General features: G+C 49.0%; 1 protein-coding gene across 1 annotated transcript; it reads left to right on the forward strand.

The window, feature by feature from the left end:
• The first annotated feature begins 13,966 nt into the window (after positions 1-13,966).
• On the forward strand, positions 13,967-17,665 carry PDX1 (pancreatic and duodenal homeobox 1). Its single transcript, XM_062020429.1, has 2 exons — positions 13,967-14,360; positions 17,295-17,665. The coding sequence occupies exons 1-2, from the start codon at positions 13,967-13,969 to the stop codon at positions 17,663-17,665; spliced, it is 765 nt and encodes a 254-aa protein (XP_061876413.1).
• The last annotated feature ends 561 nt before the right edge of the window (positions 17,666-18,226 follow it).

The following is an 18,226-nucleotide window of genomic DNA, read 5'->3' on the forward strand; positions in this document are numbered from 1 at the left end:
GCTACAGAAAATGTCCTTGTGTCATGACTAGTAAAAGAAGTCTTTTGGCATCTAAGTTTTCAGCTTAGGCTTTTTTCTCTCTCTGCAGTTTCAAAGCAAAATTGCCGTTGTGCACTAACGTTAGTTATTATTGTTCAGAAGAGTGCCAATGAGATCTAAGTATGGTGTAAGGCAACTCAGACAGGGTTGGGGGTGATTACCATAACCAGCTCACAAAGATTTGCTCAAAATTCTCTGGCAAAACTGTTTTTTAACTGAAAACAGAGTACAGTTTAAGGGGTTTTTTTGAGAGTACATTTGCCTCTCTATTTAAGGGAAAGGAATCAATTTTCCAAGAGATGTTCTCAGTTTTTGCTGGAAAAATATGAGAATCCCACACCCAGTGCTTCTTGATTGAACACCTGAGAGTTTGAGGCTTACTTTTTGATGAAAAGAAACATTTTTTAAAGAATAACCACCTTCAAATTTCGTGTTCAGGACTCCTGTCTGATTTGATACACTTGCCAGGCTGTCATGGGTTAAAAATCCTGGTCCATAGCTTGTTTGTTAAGTTTGTGAGATTTGCGAGTTTGCATGTAACAGAACCTGGAAAAATTCTTGCACCTGAAATAAGATGTTCCAAGACTTCAGCTTTGTTGGAGATGACTCCAACAGAACAGGTTGTGTATTTTCACCTTTTGAAATGGCTCTCCTTGAATATCTTTAACTGAAAAAGCACTTGCAGTATGTGTTTTGCTTGTCTGTCAGCATGTGGCAATATAAACACTGCTAATAAGACAACAAGCATTTTTATTCTTCACCGTTCTTTTGGTTAATAATGATCCAAACAGGATTACAATCGTGTAGGGAAGCCATTAGGACTCCAAATCCCTAAACTGAAGCGATGATCACAGAACTTGCAAAGCTGGCAGATGAGAGAGAAAGGGATAAGGGAGTTCCGAGAGATAACAGGGTGACATTTGTTTTCTGCTTGGAATATTTTTAATTGTCATACAACTATTTTGAAAGAGCTGCCCTAATTCACACCTAGTCCAGGTCTATCCCCTTATCCCCCTTCCCATCTCACATCACCTAACCATAAACCTGAGTTTCTGTACATAGAGAAGATTTGTTGTCCATATCTGAAGAAGGAATCTTGCCTGAGTGAGAGCATGAGAGCCTTCTGCTTACTGCCTTCTGGGTGAGGGCAGGGAAACTTCTGCAAGTGAGAAGCAAAGGCTCTGGCTACCCAGCCCAAAGCCTTGGGTTGGTAGCGCATCCCACAGGCAACAGGCTTCAGCTCTTTTTCTGCTTGGGGAAATAACAACCAAACAACAACAGTTAAAAAGCTCACTCTTCAAAGAAGGCCAGGAGCATCAACTTGCATCAACTTGCTAATGCATCAACTTGCTCCAAGGACGTCTTTCCACTGCAGAATGGACTCATGCCTGGTCTTTGTGCATGTCAGTTGGTGTTTCTCATGTCCATGCAAAGAGCTGCAGGGATATCTATGGAAGGAGACCTTCTCCTCTGTGCCTGGCCACTCAGATAGTGCAGGTGCCAGGGCTGGGGGAGGAGTACAGGCCTTGATGGCCTGATTGACTTTAGAAAACCTATGAACTTCTGTGTTGTTTCTTGAGACAAGAAATAGCTTTGTCTTTTCAGGCCTTTTGTACAGAAATGCTCTTCACCTTCCTCTGTAGTTGAGACACCTTTGAGGCTGTATGTTCTTCACATCTACCCTTTCCTGACAAGGACACATATCTGCTGGCTCCCTGACTGTTGCAGGACACAGGCAAAGTTTAGGAGGAAGCACAAGGCGTGTCATCCTTCATTTCTGCCATCCCGTTAAGGCAGCAGCACTCCCAGAGGGAGCTGACTTATGGCACAGTGGAGATACCCCCTACACATGATGGTTTATTTTTGTGCTTGTTTGCTTTTTAAATAGAGTTTTTCAAAGTGATTTCTCACTTTTAGTTATTTACACGTAATAAACATGTGTTGGGCTCTCTGCATTCCTGAGTTAATATTTATTGCAGAAGTCTAATTGCTCTTGCCCCTGCTCCCACTTTCTGCCACGTGAGACAGGAACAACAATTAAGGAGTTAGTGTATATAATCATTTCTCAATTTCTCACTAACAATAAAAAAGTAACTAGCCAATTTAGAAAATTCCTTGGATTAAAAAAAGCATTTATTTAAAAAGGAAAAAAACCCCCCACCCCACTTTTTTCAAAATGAAAGGTTCACCCCTTAGTTCCTTATGAGGGGGTAAAGATTCATGACATGATACTTTTTGTGTGTATTGTCCAGCTGTGGACAGATATTTGAGTGCCAGACAGCTAGTGCAGACAAGGGATTGCATTTTTCAGAAGCATCCTGGAGCATGGGAAGAGCTTCTCACACATTGGTGACAGAAACTAAAATAGTTGAGGAGTTGCTATCAGTTGAGAGCTGGCTGTCCCAGGCTGCCCCAGATGGATTGCTACCCAGTGCAATATTAGCTGTGAGCTCTGGGCATAGGAATGTTTGCCATGCAATGAATACAGTGGTTTACTCAGGGTCAGGGACCTAACAAAGGGTCTGAAACAGCAGCTGGATTTCGCAGAACAGGCTGCTGCGAGGCTGCAGGCATATCCTGTAGCACACAAACACATCCTCTGCAAAGGTGGCCCTCACCCAAGCCTCAAACAGCCATTAAGGGAAAGCTTGTGGCAAGCTTGTGGGACAGACACGTGTGGATGGAAACTTGTCTGACCTTAGACTGAGTATACACGTTTTCTCTAAGGCTAGCTGAGCTCAGCAGTCCCTTATGAGAGGTGTCTTTGCCTCCACAGGCTGAATGTGTCAAAATGACACCCTGACCACAGAGCAGTCGACAAAAAAACCTTTAGTGAAGGGTGAATATATGCCAGCAGCAAGATAGGCAGACATTTGGCCAGTGGAGGATGCTGCCTTCAGATGGCAGAGGAGCTAATGCTGGCTGGCTGGGTATGGCATGACCTCTGCAAGCAGCAAGCAGTAGTTTTGCTTGGTTTTCCCAAGACTGTACCAAGTGGCTTGCATGGCTCAGGCTCCAGGCACAGCCCCAGGTGTTAGTGAGACGAGGGATCAGCATGAGAAGAGCCTTATACACCCCCACACATGCCTCACCAAGACTCTCAGAGCAAGACAGTTTGCACCTTGCACCTCACACAGCATCAGCCTAGTGCTCTGATAATGGAAGTATTTAGAAATGGATTAAGGGCTTTGGGCACAACTTCCTGCCTCTTCCTTCTCTCCAAGCACTGAAGCGTAAATGTGCTATCCATGCCTTTTTGTTAGCAGATAATATCAAGTTAAAAAAACAAGATATGTTGTTGGGATTTTGCTCACGTAACTACAGATGTGGAAGCCTAAGTTTCCTGGTCCTCTTGTGGCAGAGGAAGACTCACATGCTAGACACTTTGTGATGGACTTTGTGTCCATCTACCTGGTGTCCATGTGGAGCCATCAACTAGCAGGGGCTGTTTGCCTTTCCTGAGCACAGATCAGAGGTTGCCACCAAAGGGCTCAGCTCCCTGCTGGTTCCTGAGCAATGGCTAAATACCTCTTGGAAAAAACATGCAGCTTTGCAGTCTGCAGCCAGCTCCCCCCAGACCCCAGCCCTGCTGCTGCCACCAAGGAGGGCTGAAACTTTCCCAGATGGAAACTGGGAACACAGACCCCCTTGGGCAATAAAAAAAAAGAGGTGCTGGCAAAGAAGGGACAGCGGGACTTCTGCTAGGGCCTGGTTTGAGAGGAGTGGCTAAGATGGGAAGCAACACTTGATGCAGGTGGAAGCCACTGGATGACAAGAGGGAGAATGGGCACTTTTGTTTTGCAGAAGGCTAATTTGGACCCCTCTTCCCTTGGGCTCACAGACCCTCTAAGACTGTCAAAAAAAAAAATAGGAGCTTGGATGAAACCACGGGGACACAAAGGGAGTTTGCAGTGTGGGCTCACCTCCAGAAGAGATTGTTTCCTTCAACATTCCTTCCATTGCCCCTGCAAGGGCACCAGAGCCTCAGAGGCTGCTGGCCCTACACAGAATCATAGAATCATAGAATCATAGAATTATAGAATCATAGAATCATAGAATCATAGAATCATAGAATCACAGAATGGTAGGGGTTTGGAAGGGACCTTTAGAGATCATCTAGTCCAACTCCCCTGCAGAAGCAGGGTCACCTAGATCAAGTCGCATGGGAACATGTCCAGGTGGGTCTTGAAGACCTCCAAGGAAGGAGACTCCACAAACCCTCTGGGCAGCCTGTGCCAGGGCTCCCTCACCTGAACAGTGAAATAGTTTTCTCTTATGTTTAAGTGGAACTTTTTGTGTTCCAGCTTCATCCCATTACCCCTTGTCCTGTTGCTAGCTACTACAGAAAAAAGTGATGTTAGTTTATTATCATGTTTAGTTTATTATCAATCAGGACTCCCAAATCTCTCTCTGCAGAGCTGCTCTTCAGCAGTTCAACCCCCAGCCTTTACTGGTGCATGGGATTGTTCCTTCCCAGGTGTAGTACTCTGCACTTGTCCTTGTTGAACCTCATGAGGTTCCTCTCTACCCATTTCTCAAGTCAGTCGAGATCCCGCTGAATTCTGTGCCATTGATCACCACCCTCTGGGCTCTGTCATTCAGACAGCTCTCTGTCCACCTCACTGTCCACTCATCCAAGCTACACTGCTTGAGCTTTCTGATGAGGACGTTATGGGAGACAGTGTCAAAAGCCTTGCTGAAGTCAAGGTAGATGACATCCGCTTCTCTCCCCTCATCTAGCCAGCCGGTTATGCACTCATAGAAGGCTATCAGGTTGGTCAAACAGGATTTCCCCTTGGTAAAGCCATGCTGACTCCCCCTGATAACCGTCTTATCCTTCATATGTTCAGTGATAACATTCAGGATGAGTTGTTCCATCACTTTTCCAGGGATGGAGGTAAGGCTGACTGGCCTGTAGTTTCCTGGGTAGTCCTTCTTGCCCTTTTTGAAGACTGGAGCGACATTGGCCTTTCTCCAGTCCTCAGGCACTTCTGTCAACATGTCATTGCTCCAGAGGGGAAGGAAATCCTTGGAGCTGTTTCTACATTCACACAGAACTAGTGTTTTGTCTTGGAAAAAGTGTTAAATCCAACTTGCCTTTGAAAACATGGTGAAATCAAGTCTGAATTTAAAACAATCTATGCATTTACCATCATGACATTTTAATGGGGAAAAAATAAACAGCCATTTCAAGCTTGAAGAGTCTAAGTAGTATGGTTTTGTATAAATGGCTGATATGTTATTTGTTTATTGGGCAATCTGCTTTTTTATATTGTTTGTCAGGCTATATAATTTTAGGTGAAAGCTTTTTAGTATGCTGTGCCTGTCAGAAGAACTTCCTTTATACGCAGATTTCTGCTCCAATGTATGTAGAAAATAGACCACTAATTGCCTTCTTCCCCCCTCTTGCACTGTTAACCAAAACCTGGCCACTCCATAAATTAGACAATCATATTAATGGTGCTGCTGCACAAATGAGTTGAGCACTGAAGTAGTTGATTTCATTTAAAGTTCACAAGAGGATCATTTAGTTTTAAGAGGCTGATTTTGGCAACTGTAGTGTTCATTTATTCAGCTGGAGGTTTCCTAACCACAAATGGAGGGATGTAGTGATGTCTTCATAGGACAGCAGCCAGGGATGGGAGACTTGATGTCTTTCACTGGAGTTATTTCTTTAAGCAGGCACCTTCCTTCTCCTGAGCATCTGTCTGCCTTGGTCTGCTCTGGATCTTTGGGCTGTGTTTGGAGGTCATCTCCTAGGTTGAGCTGATGGCCCTGATGGCTGTGGAGCTACTGAAAGCTTCTTTACTAAATCATGTCTCACTTCCTTCAGTTGCTATGATGAAATTATTCTTGCCAAGGTTCCTGCAACACCATGTGGATTTTATTGACTGTGAAAACCTGTTGCAGATGCAATATAGAACAGCCTTAACTCAAAAGATCTAATGGTCATGCCTGGCTAGAAAGCAGTGGCTAGGGGCTGTTCTGTTGCAGCCCACCAAGTGGCACTTTAAAGTTTAAAACCCAGGGGAGCCTTTCACTGCTGAGTTGAGTGTTAATCTGTTCATTGGCAGCTCAGACAACACCTGTGTCAGCACGAGACAGCCCACTGCTTTTACAAATTCAAATGAAAGTAACCAGACTGGAATTTCTTCTTCTTCCCCCTGTCTTTCTTTACTACTCCAGCTGAACTGTCTTACAATTTCCCCTCAAGCACTTCTGCACTCTTCCTGCTCTCATCCTTGAGCTCTATACTCACTCTCCAGAGGTGCCCTGCCAAGGACCAAATGCCCAATGCACTCCTCACAGGCTGGGAGACACTCTTCCCATTCAGCTCTCCCTCAGTGGACAAGACCAATTAGTCTCCTAAATCACATTGAGTGTGTTCTGACTTCTGCTTTTTAAAGCCTCCTGTTTTTCCAAGGGCTTGGACCAAACACTGAGTTAATGATTACTGGGTGGAGTTTCACTGGTTATTTTGAGGAGACAACCTTTTCCAGGCTTCTGGACACCTGAGGCAGGACATTTAATCAATGTCTTTGTCCTTGTCAGCTGATGCATTAAATCAGATGGTGTTTAGGTACATAAAATCATTTCAGGCTCTGACAATGTGCTTTCCAGTGTGAGGATAAGGAGCAATAAAACCTACATGCACTATGAGAGAATAAAATGTGAGTCAAGCTTTCGGTTAAATGTACAAATTTATATCCATTATGTGTGCAGTTCATCACCACTCCATAAAGAGATTGATTTTTTTTTTCTGATCTGCTATATAATTGTGGGTTTAAATCACAGCTTTTCAAACTTGAGCTGGACTCAAATGTCATATAGATAGAAGTATATAAATACTGAACAGATAGAGCATACAAACATCAGGAAATAAATACATAAATAATAGACTGGGAAATACTAGATGGGAATACAATTAAGATTATGATGGAGAAAGAGAAAGTGAAAGAGAAAGCAAGTGAAAGAGAAAGTGGGGGAAGGGAAAGCAAGGCAAGGCATGGGGCAAGAAAGGCGACTAGAGAAGTCATAGATAAGTGGAATTACTCCAGGCAACGTGTATCCTTAGCATGCCTAAACTGCACTTGAAACATTCTATTTTATATAAATAAATAAGCAAGCTAAAAGATTTCACACTGCACAATAAATATTTACATCCATATAATTGATATTGAGATGTGATCAGTTTATAGAGGAGAGTGTGAAATCAAGTGTCCTGATTTTCACATGGATTTCAATCATTGCTTAACCATGTAAATACCTTCTGAAATCCATGTTAGACCAAGTGGGAATAAGTTTACAAGTCTCCACTAATTCCTAGAGCCTAGTTGAAGTGCTCAGGAGTGCCACTGGACCCACTAGCTCAGAAAAGGCCTGTGTGGACAGCACTGGAAGGGATTAAGACACTTCCAGAACCCAGTTCTTGTGACACTGGGCATTCACTAACAGATTTCCCAAAAGTTTCCCCTTGTCCTGGGAAGGATCAAGCTGCTGTAGACCAGTCACCCAGAAAACCAAGGCATCTGCAGCTGGAGACTCTGGGAAGTTCAACCCCAGAGATTCAACAAGGTTACAGTATCTTCCATTGATCAGAGCTGCTGGAGCACCCAGCAGCACAGCTCAGGTCCTCCTTGCCAGCTGGGCAGAGGGCAGAGTGAGAGCACACCCTCCTTCCCTCCTGGCTCCTACACCCTATAGTGTGGGCAGGAACAGTGGAAACGAAAAAGGTCAGTCTGGTGTATTCACAGATCTCATCTAGAGTCAAGCTAAAAGCACATCCAAATCCAGACCTTCAAATTCTTTTCTCTGAAGGGTGAGTATCTTCTGGGTCTTCTGCATAAATCATCTTCCTCCTCCAGCTGCCCAGGGCTGGAAGAGAGACCATTGGGAGTATGTCTCATGCTTTCAGAACCTGGGTTTGATGCCAGGATTGCAACACCATGAGCTCTCATTCAGGCACAGGAGCTGCTCACTATAGAAAGAAGTTATAAAGGACTTAGCTGCTATGTTTTAAGATGTACCCGTGGAGGATGTGTGATGTGAAGCAGTTCAGAGTTTGACTAAATGTAGGCAGCTTGGCACAGAGAGATTGGTCTGGAGGGACGTTACTGTGGGACAACATCCCAGCAGAACTTCTAACGTACTTAAATCCATTGAAGAAACACAGCAGTGAAGAAAACAGGGCAGGAAAATTCTGCATGGGTTTGCTGTCTCCAGTTTCTTCTCTAATTTGGGATCAGTCACATATCTGTTGTTCTTGTTTTCAGAGACTTGCTGAGGCAGCAACCCTGCACCCTCCCTATATAGCCAGCTCCAGTTCCTCTCTTTTTACCACCTTTGCTTTCATACTGGTCCAAACAATTTTAAGGAAAGTTTCCTCATGTGTTTGGTGAGAGGCGGAGACAGAGAATGGAAAATTTCATCCCAAATGGTTGAAGTTCAGCAGAGTTACAATGGACAAACAAGAGGGGAGGGCTACGGTGAGAACTGCCAGGTGCCACCTGTGCAGCCAGGCTCCCCCTGAGCCCAAAACATGCCCTGCCTCAAACAGCACAGGCTTCAGACAGACAAGGGGCATGAGGAGGAGTTCACTCGTGGTTATAGCTCTGCCCTGAATTCTTCTGTGAATAAATAGATACATATATATATACACATACTGATTTTTTTTTCCTACTCCTAACTGGTATAAAAACCATGAAGTGGAAAATGTGAAGCCATGTGGGGCACACAACATGAAATTGTTGTGTTTTCAGTGGAAAGGTTCACAGAGGCAATGAGATTGTGCTTCCCTGGAGACAGGCAACCTTCCCACCAGAAAGGGAAATTATTGATATCAGAGGGGGATAAATTAAAAGGTGTAAAAGAGAAAGTGCGAGAGGAGACTACACATATTGATCCTCTCCTTCTCTCAGCCTTTTCCAAGGCAACTTTCCTACGTGTTTCCTGGACAAAGTCTTACTCAAAACGGCTTATGTAAAAGTGTCTTGCTGTGGTTCACAACGTATTCCACACCTATGGTGTGAAGAATGTGATGTGTGGTGGGAAGAGCAAACTGAAGTTGCCCTGTGATGATACAGAATTGCTCAGAGACCAAAAAAAAGGTTCTTGTCAGGGAAAAGAAAAAAAAAAAGCTGATGAACCAGTGTTATTTTAAGGCAGGTGGAATAGTTCATGCTCCTGTTTTTATCGTTAGTGCTAAGAGGAAAAGACAGCTTTGTTTTCACATGGTTATTGATTATTAACCAGCTTTGTGAAAGGTTACCTTTCTGCTAGATACAGCCATGGCGGGGGGTTAAAAATCAATCCCTGGGAAAGCTCTGTTTCCCCGTCAGCTTCTCTCATTGCTGGCCCTTGCCATGGATACAGTTTACCTGTGTTAGTTTGAACACAGTTAGGAGAGAAAAAGAGATTTTTTCTGAATGTTCCACTCATGTTCAGTACTTCTTTTCTGTCTAAACATGAGTTGCAGAAATGCGGTTGAGCACTGAGAAGTCGTTGTGTTACGCAGATGTAGAAAATCCAACCAGATTACTATAAGGAAGTGTGACCAAACTATACTCCTGACTATTTTATACTCTAGTTATGCAGTCAAGGAGGTGGGAGGAATAATGAAGCTACCATTGGTTGTAACAAGAAAGAGAACTAGTCGAGTTGGGGTTCACAAATTACTTGCATTGAAAGGAAAAGAAAATGCTCCTGTCACCTTTCCTAGAGGAAAAGAAAAAATAATACTATGTCCAGATGCTTTTACATTTCACTGATCTCAGCAGCCTGCAGTGTCTGTCAAAAGAAGCTGAGGAGACTTTCAAAATACAGTGAATCACTTTAAGGTCCTAAATTCACCACTTAAAGGTAAGAACATTGACAATGCCATTGAATTTCATGTTGTACATGTCGGCATACATTTTAAAACCACACAGATACCACACTAGGTATGTGGCTTGGCTTTGTAGACCCTTGGGCATTTGGGCACATTCACAGGAAATTGCATATTGTATTTCATGTAAGAGTTAACCATGCAGACAGCCTCTTCGCTGCCAGGCGAATAGTAGGCTAGAGGAATACGATTCTTAACAAGTCCTTAAAACATACTTCAATCTGAGATAGTAACTCAAGTATTGCAATGTGCTTATTGTGTGATCTTACTGTAGGACAGGGACAGCTGAGTGATTGAAACATTTGTTACTGATGCTGGGAAATCTGAATTCCTGCACTCCTGCTCAGGATCACTGCAACTTGCTTGTTCTACTTAACGTTGCTATTACCACCATCCTTCAATCACTGACACAGACACATGGATGCTTTTTTGTTATTCCCTTTCTCTTGGAATAACAAGCTTGCTATAAGGCTTTGCCTTCTACTGACCCTCAGAGCAACTTCAATAACGGCACTGAGTAGTCCAGAAAAGCCATCTCAAAGGAGTAAAGTGCCATTGGAGGGAGCAGCCTAGATCTACTGCAGCTGTTCTCGGCATGAACTATGGCTGTGTTAGCAACTGGGGGACTGTGCTCATGATTCAAACAAGACACAGACCTGGGAGCGTGAGCTTTCCAGCTCCATGAATGAAATTGGGTGATCAAAACAAGACAGCTACAAATTCCCCCAAGATCTTTGGAGACTACTATGGCCTATAAAAACTTCCTACTGCAGGTGATGTACAGATGAACTGCAATATCTATTCAGTCAGGTAAGGAAGAATCGAACCAACCCAGTTTTAATTTTTTCTAGTGTGCAACGTCCCTTACTTTTCTCTCTTTTTCAGCGGTTAAAATTCTGTCATGCATTTATCAGTAGGAGTAAACATGTTTATATCAACTATCTTTTCTCTGCATGGTTACCTATATCCTGAGGATGGCCAAGTTTCTTAACATAGAATCGCAGATCATTTATATTGGAAAAGACCTTTAAGATCATTGAGTCCAACGATTAACCCAGCACTGCCACATCCACCACTAAACCATATCCTTAAGTGCCACATCTACGTGTATTGTGAAGCTCTCTAAGAATGGTGATCCAACCACTTTCCCAGGTATCCTGTTCCAATGCTTGATAATCCTTTCAGAAAAAAAATCCTAATGTCTAATCAAACCCTCTCTTGGTGTGCCTTGAGGCCATTTCCAAGCCTTTCTTGCCTTTGTCACTTCAAACCTGACAAAACCACAGACTGGGGGAGTCAAAACAGAGGAAGTTCTCATCTAGGGGATGATAAATGTATGTGCAGGAAACCCTGGGCTCACTATTCACGGTGTTCCAGTGCTGCTGACCTCGTAAATCCAGGAACTAAATTTAGGAACTAAAGAGGCAATACCCACCTTTTAATTCCTCACATCATGCCTACCCACAAGACTCTTGCAGGTGGAGAATTAGGACTGATTTAAATGCAGTCAGGTGCAAGGCCAGTAAAGGATGGCAGTGCCTCACTCAACCATCAGTCTGGGGAACATTTTGCCTCAGGGTGATGGGAGTCAAAAGGTTTATGCAAGGTTTCAGAGGAGCCTTCAGATGTGGAAGAATAATCTGAAGACTATAACACCCACACGGCTGATGAAATCCCTGGAGCAGAAAACACTGGGAGTTTGGGAGAAGATCATGATTGCCCAAAGTGATACATATGGACACATTCAGTGAGATGGTACTTGGCTCAGCGGTGCCTGCACGGCCCGGTTTTGAGCCCAGCACTGCCGTTCCTATCATTCCCCCTTGCCTCCTCCATCACCTTTTTCCAACACCACGTAGACACTTGGGTAGGACTCACTCATAGCTCAGAGACTTGACCTGAGAACCTGCAGCTCTGGAGGGGCTCTTCTGCCAGATTTGAGCCACTGCATCCCAGGTGGTGGTCCCTGGGCCCCAGTCGGGCTCAGCTGCCGGACATCCACACCCCCGGGCTCAGCCGGGGTCCCCAATGCCGGGATACCCATCGGGGCTCTTTTCCTGCACTGCAGCTTGCCGCCTTGTTGTTAGCACGGCAAAGCGTGCCCTTATCGCCTGCTCACGCAGGCAGAATGAAAAAGAATTAGCTCTAAATTATACGAAATTCATTTGCTTTGGAGGGGGGAAGTGTTTGCTCTATTTAGAAACGTTCGTTATAGAGAGAGGACCGCATTAAGACACCAGGTAATGGTCCTCCCTGGAGATGAATCAATTTGCACTGGGTTTTATTGCCTCGCGTTTGTTTGTCCGCGCCGGTTCCTCGTGGAAAATCCGGGGCTGTAAATGTTCCGGGGAGCAGATCACCGGGGAAGGGGCTACGGGTGCTGGGCTGGGGTCGGCGCACAAGTTCCACATCAAAAGGCAAGAGATCCCAGGGGAGGCAGAAGTACTCACAGGAGTACTGAGGCAGTCATGGCTAATGGGGCTCGCCTGGCTCAGCCCGGCCCCCCCGGCCCCCCGGCCGCACGCGGGCTGCGAGCCGCGGGCAGGGCGCGTAGCCTGGCCGGCATGCCAGGGATGGAGAGGGAGGGCGCCGGGCGGGGGGAGCCCCAGCAGCAGCCACGTCTATCGGTAATTCCCGCTAATAAAATACTTTTTCACTATCCGCGCTATAATTGGTTTACAGCCTTTTTTGTTTATTTATCCATAAGAGCTGCTGTTAAATGGCTTGGGAAAGCAATCGCTTAATGGCTCAATATTGAATCAAAGGCTCAGCATGCTCTCTAAGAGATGGAGAACCCGCGTGGGTTCAGAGCGGAAACTCATTTTAAGCGTAATGGACTGGGCGGGTTTATGATCCCACGAAACCGGCCGCAGGAGCAAGGTACCGGCAGCTGCCTCCCCCTGCCCGACAGCTCGGGGGCCGAACGGGGCGAGGCGAGCCGAACTGAGCCGAGCCGCTCCTAGTCGGGCCCGCCGCGCTGCTCCCCGCGGCCGCCTTAGATGGAGCGAAGAGCTCGCGCCCCGACGGCGGCGGCCGGAGCCCCGGTGCTGGGGGAAGGAGCCCGGGGAAGAGGCGAGTCGGGCATGTAGGAAGCGTGCCTGGCCCGAGTCAGTGAAAGCGGTGGCTGGGCCGAGAGTGGGGAGGCAGGGAAATGATCTTTGTCCTTTTCGGTAGCTCTCCGCCTCCTCATAGCCTCGTCACCAAGTCAACCGGCACCAGCTCGGAGCAGATTATCTCCGAGGGTCAACACATCGCAGCCCAAGCCGCGGAGAAGGCTCCCAAATTTACCCCTTGGGCAAACAATCCACTGCCTATCGCTAGGTCTTGTGATAGCATTGTGGACCCCACCGGCCGCATCTCCCTGGACAGGCGGAGAGCGGGCAGAAAGCCGATCCCCTCCTCCTCCTGAGGTCCCCGAACCCAGGTCCTTCCCGAATGAGAGTCCCTCCCGGAGCATCCTGCCCGTTCCCGGACAGCCGATCCCACTGCTGCATCCCTGTACGAGACGCCACTGCAGCCAAAATCCCCCAGTGACAAATCTCTCCAGGAGCCGTGTCACTCCTCCACGCAACGCCCCGAGGCTTTTCCTCTCCGTGACGTGCCCAGCAGGGCTAGGGGATGAGCAGCCCCCGGTCAAGTGGGGTGGAGAGAGAAAAAGTGGGTGTAGGGACCATCCCTCCCGCAACGTCCCGCACGTCGGGGCAACCTCCTGAGCCTATCTCCGGCCCCGCCAGCCCCTCCCGAGCCTCGCTCCAGATCAGGAAGCGGCACCCCGCGGCGGACTCGGAGGGTCTCAGGACCTGCCCGGCTATGGAGAAGGAGGTCGGCAGGCGGGGGCCATCCCGGGTGGCCTCTTCTGAGTCGCGCCCCGCCCCGGAGGGCTGCGGGAGGGCTCACGTGGGGGCGCGGCACCTATGGGGAGGCGGCGGGGCCCGGCGGGGCGGCGAGCTGTCAAAGAGGCATCCCGGGCGCCGGGAGTGGGAGCAGCCCTATGTGTCCCTAAGCTGCGAGACCCCACGTCCCTGCCCCCGGACCCCGCTCGCCATGAACACCGAGGAGCAGTATTACGCCTCGGCGCAGCTCTACAAGGAGTCGTGCGCGTTTCAGAGAGCCCCGGCGCAGGATTACAACCCCAGCCCTCCCGCCTGCCTGTACATGAGCAGGCAGCAGCAGACTCCTTACCCCAGTGCCTTAGGGGCTCTCGAGCAAGGCAGCCCGCCAGACATTTCACCTTACGAGGTGCCCCCCATCACAGAGGATGCCGGGGTCTCCCACCTTCATCACCATCACCACCACCCTCATCTTCCTCCTTCCCACCAGGACGCTCTGCCTTTCACTGACGGGGCGGATACGGGGGTGATAGAGGAGCCTCGAGTGCAGGTGCCTTTCGCCTGGATGAAGTCCACCAAATCGCACTCCTGGAAGGGACAGTGGACCGGTAAGCCTCGCCACCTCTCTCTGCCTCTGCCCTGCCGCTTCTCTCCCTCTCGACGGGCAGCAACCCTCTCCTGCACCGGGCTTACTCCCACCGCTCAGGTGTAGCGTGGTCGTGGGTAGTCCTTTCCCCGGGACGCTCCTCCGCCGCTGCCAGCCCCTCAAGACCTACTGCTGTGGGGCTGCTGCCGTCGGTTGAACGCCGGGGTGGGAGCCGGCCCTCCGGTCCTCGTCGGCGGACTTGCCGCTCCCCGCTCTGCCTAAACCCTGACCAATTATTAACGAATTATTTTTCACCAATTAACTAATTACCGCCAGACCAAGGCGATGTGCGCCTCCCAGGCGCTGCAGCTTCGCCGAATCGGGGAGCTCCCTGGTGCTGCAGCTCCATGGGCGCGGTGAGCTCCACGGGGACGAGGCCGGGGGGGGCAGAGACCCCCACGGGGCTGAGCGGGCAGGAAAGCGGGACGGTGCAGCCACCGAGCAGCCCTCGAATCCACGGGGCAAAAGTCTTGCCCCCTCTCTGCTGCATCTCTGCTTTCCCCAGGCGCCAAAGCCCATCTCCCCTCGTGACCCCTCTGTTCCCATCCAATGGGTTTTATCCGTAATTGCACGTTTCCAAGTGAAAACCGAGGGCAGGGAAACAATGCACAAACGAAAAAGAGCTGCCAGCCACGGGAAGAAACTCTATCTAGGCAGAAAGTTCCGCTGCCCAACAATATTTTTGTCTCTGCCTGCACAATGTTATCGTGTCCTGCGCCTTTGTCACGCCTCTACGGCAAATATTACATTAATGGCTTTGTTCAAATAGACAGTTGAAAAAAGGACCAGGGTATTAAAATCGCTACGAAATAGTTTGGGAATTGCGTGAGGCAGCCCCAAGGCGGAGGAAGGAGAGGCGGCGGTGCCCAGTCCCCACGGAGATGCATCCGTCGGGAAGGAGAGGGGAGGGCTGCCACACGCCGAGGAGTCGGCGGCAGAGATTGTGACTCTGTGTGTGGAGAGAAAAAAAAAAACAAAACAAACCAACAGATCGTTTTTCTTGGGCTGAATGAATTTCGGGAATAAAAAAGAGAAAATGAAAGTTAAAAAAAAAAAATTAAAGAAAAGGGGGGGGGGGAAGAGGCAAACTCTCTAGCTACGTCTTTTTCTCTCCCTCCCCTAAATCCGAGAGATGGCAAAACCGTGGCTAAAAGCCGAAAATTCTTTCCTGTTCTGCCTCGCTTCCCAGGAGGTGCAGGCAAGGGCTGTGCTGCAGCTTCCCAGGGGGCAAGGGGAGGTTGTGCGGCACGGGTCCCGCCGCCGGTGCGCACGTACACGGCATCTACACAGCGCTCGTAGCCAAACCTCAGCCTATTATGGGCTATATATTGCAAACTACAGAGCCTAAGCATGGAAACCCTTGGTGTTAAGGAGTCCGTGGATTCTGCGTTGTCATTACCAGGGAAAGGCACCCGGAGAGGCCAACGCTGAGCCCGGCCCGATGCCACCTGCCGTGCCAAGCTCTGGGCTCCGCCGTCTGCGGGGCCACCGGCCCGGGAGCTGTCGGCCGCCTCCGGTGAAGGGCAGGGCACGGCGAGGAGCCCATCCCTCGACAGAGCCCAGGCGATCCGCCTTCCCAGTAGCACTAGTCTGCTTCACCATCACAGAACAGGGCTTTTTTAGATCCAGGATTAAATTTCCAAGCTGATTTATGCATCGACATTTATTTGAATACATATTTTAATACATATACACATATGTGTATATACATAGCTTTGTATTTATAAACACTGTAATGTATATACATATATTTAATACGTTTATTCTTTGAATATAGATAATTTTATATTATATATATTTATAAGTTTTATCTATATAAAATAATTGCAACAGGAAGAGAGGCACGAAAGCCCACGTAGTTCTCTGGAAATGGTGGTTTCAATCCGTCTGTTTAAGCCACTGTGCCCTACAGATGATCTCGCCAGCCAAAGCGTATCCCGCTGGGCTCCCGGCGTGGCAATAGCAGCCGCCAGGTTCAGCGCCCGTCGCGCTCCCGCCGCCGTCCCACCCGTGCCCCGCTGCTCACACACGACAGCGGCGGCCGCGCCGGGAACGGCTATTCAGCGGCTGCTGCTCTTTCCAAGAAGGAGAAATCCGTGGTTTCACCTACCTGTCGAATCGCAGGGGACTGTGGTCCTGCTCTTGACTCCAATCCCTACCTCCCACGAGGGTCTCGGTAAAGGGGTCAAATCCTGCGCGGCCGTAGGGCTACTTAGTGGTAATATCCAGGGAGAAACCCCCAAACTCCAGTCGCTTGAGGTTACCCCGGCCCTCCGCCACTTCCCGCTGGTGGGATGGCTTCTCCTCCGGGTAGTGTACCGGAGACGAGAGATATTTTTTGTAAGAAAAAAAAAATAATCCTAGTTTGTTTGTGCGTGACAAACACGAAAACTTAAAAAAAATATTATTGCTTTGGGTTTTTTTGTTTTGGTTTAATTGTGGGAATTTGTTTATTTGTTTGTCTGAGAGTTTTTTCCCCCGTTTTGTTTTGTTTTGTTTGGGTTTATTTTGGGGCGTTGTACTTTTGTTTTGCCTCTTTTTTATACGAATGTAAGCAATTGCCAGGCCCGAGATCCGAGAGCCCTTCGGACTTTCTGGTGACACACAAACAGAGGCGTTTGAGGGTTTCCCGTGGCCTGAGGGACTCGGCTTTCTTGAAAACCTCGACCAAGTTCTCATTTTAAAAATATTAAATTATTATAGAGTAAAATGGCAGCAGTCCTGACAGCCGTCACCAGCACGGCCTCGTCGTGCCCGGCCGGGAGAGCTCCCCGAGGCCCTGCACCCCGCTTGCCTTCCCCGCATGACCTACGCGTCGCGCAGGGGTGCGGGAGTGGGGACCCTCCAGCCCGAGGGGCAGCCAGGGGGGCCAAGGCTGATTTTCTCTTCTCTCCAGGGGGATCCTACGCGGTGGAGCCGGAGGAGAATAAGCGGACGAGGACGGCGTACACCCGGGCGCAGCTGCTGGAGCTGGAGAAAGAGTTTCTCTTCAACAAGTACATCTCCAGGCCGCGGCGGGTGGAGCTGGCTGTCATGTTGAACTTGACCGAGAGGCACATCAAGATCTGGTTCCAAAACCGGCGGATGAAGTGGAAGAAGGAAGAGGACAAAAAACGAGGGGCCGGTAACAATGACCCCGAGCAAGACTGTGTGGTCCAGGGCAAGGAGGATCTCCAGGCGTGCACCCCTGGGAACCTGCCCTCAGGAGACCCCAGGGAACTGCTCGCCCCCAACCTCGCCCCTAGAAGGCAGCAGGACTCTCGGTGAGCAGCGGGGAGCCTCACGGCTCGGGCCGAGGAAGAGGATGGGACCAGGGAGAGAGCTGAGAGGCTGGCGCTGGCTTCCCGACGCCACGCCGTGTCCCCGGGGCACGGCGCGGCGGGGACCCTTGCCCCCCTTCCCCCGGGGAAACTAAGTGCCTTCATTCCGAACACCCCGTCCTGCAAAACTGAAATGAAAAGCGTTCAGCTGTGGCAAACGGAGGGTCGCTGTGGGACATAGGGCAGGAGGAGGCCGCAGCGAGCCGCCGAGACGGTGGTGAGAGGCGCCTGGGCAGTCCGCCTGGGCAGCGCCGCAGTGGGCTCCCAGGGCGGCTTCCCCCGGGAAGGTGAGTCTCAGGCGGCCACAGACGGTGTGTGCAGCCCTGGCTGCAAGAAGAGATCTTGAGACCAGAGGAGAAACAAATGCACACCGTCTTACCGCGGCTGGTTGCCCAGTTGGGGCGCCGGTCCCGCCGTGGTCCGGGCTGCACAAGCGCTGACTCGGAGCCGAGCATCCCGCACTTCACCGGGGCTGGCATCCCGTCGTCCCCATCCCTTCTAGAGGCCC

The sequence above is a fragment of the Colius striatus genome, chromosome 1 (genome assembly GCF_028858725.1).
Source record: "Colius striatus isolate bColStr4 chromosome 1, bColStr4.1.hap1, whole genome shotgun sequence".
Taxonomy (NCBI): domain Eukaryota; kingdom Metazoa; phylum Chordata; class Aves; order Coliiformes; family Coliidae; genus Colius; species Colius striatus.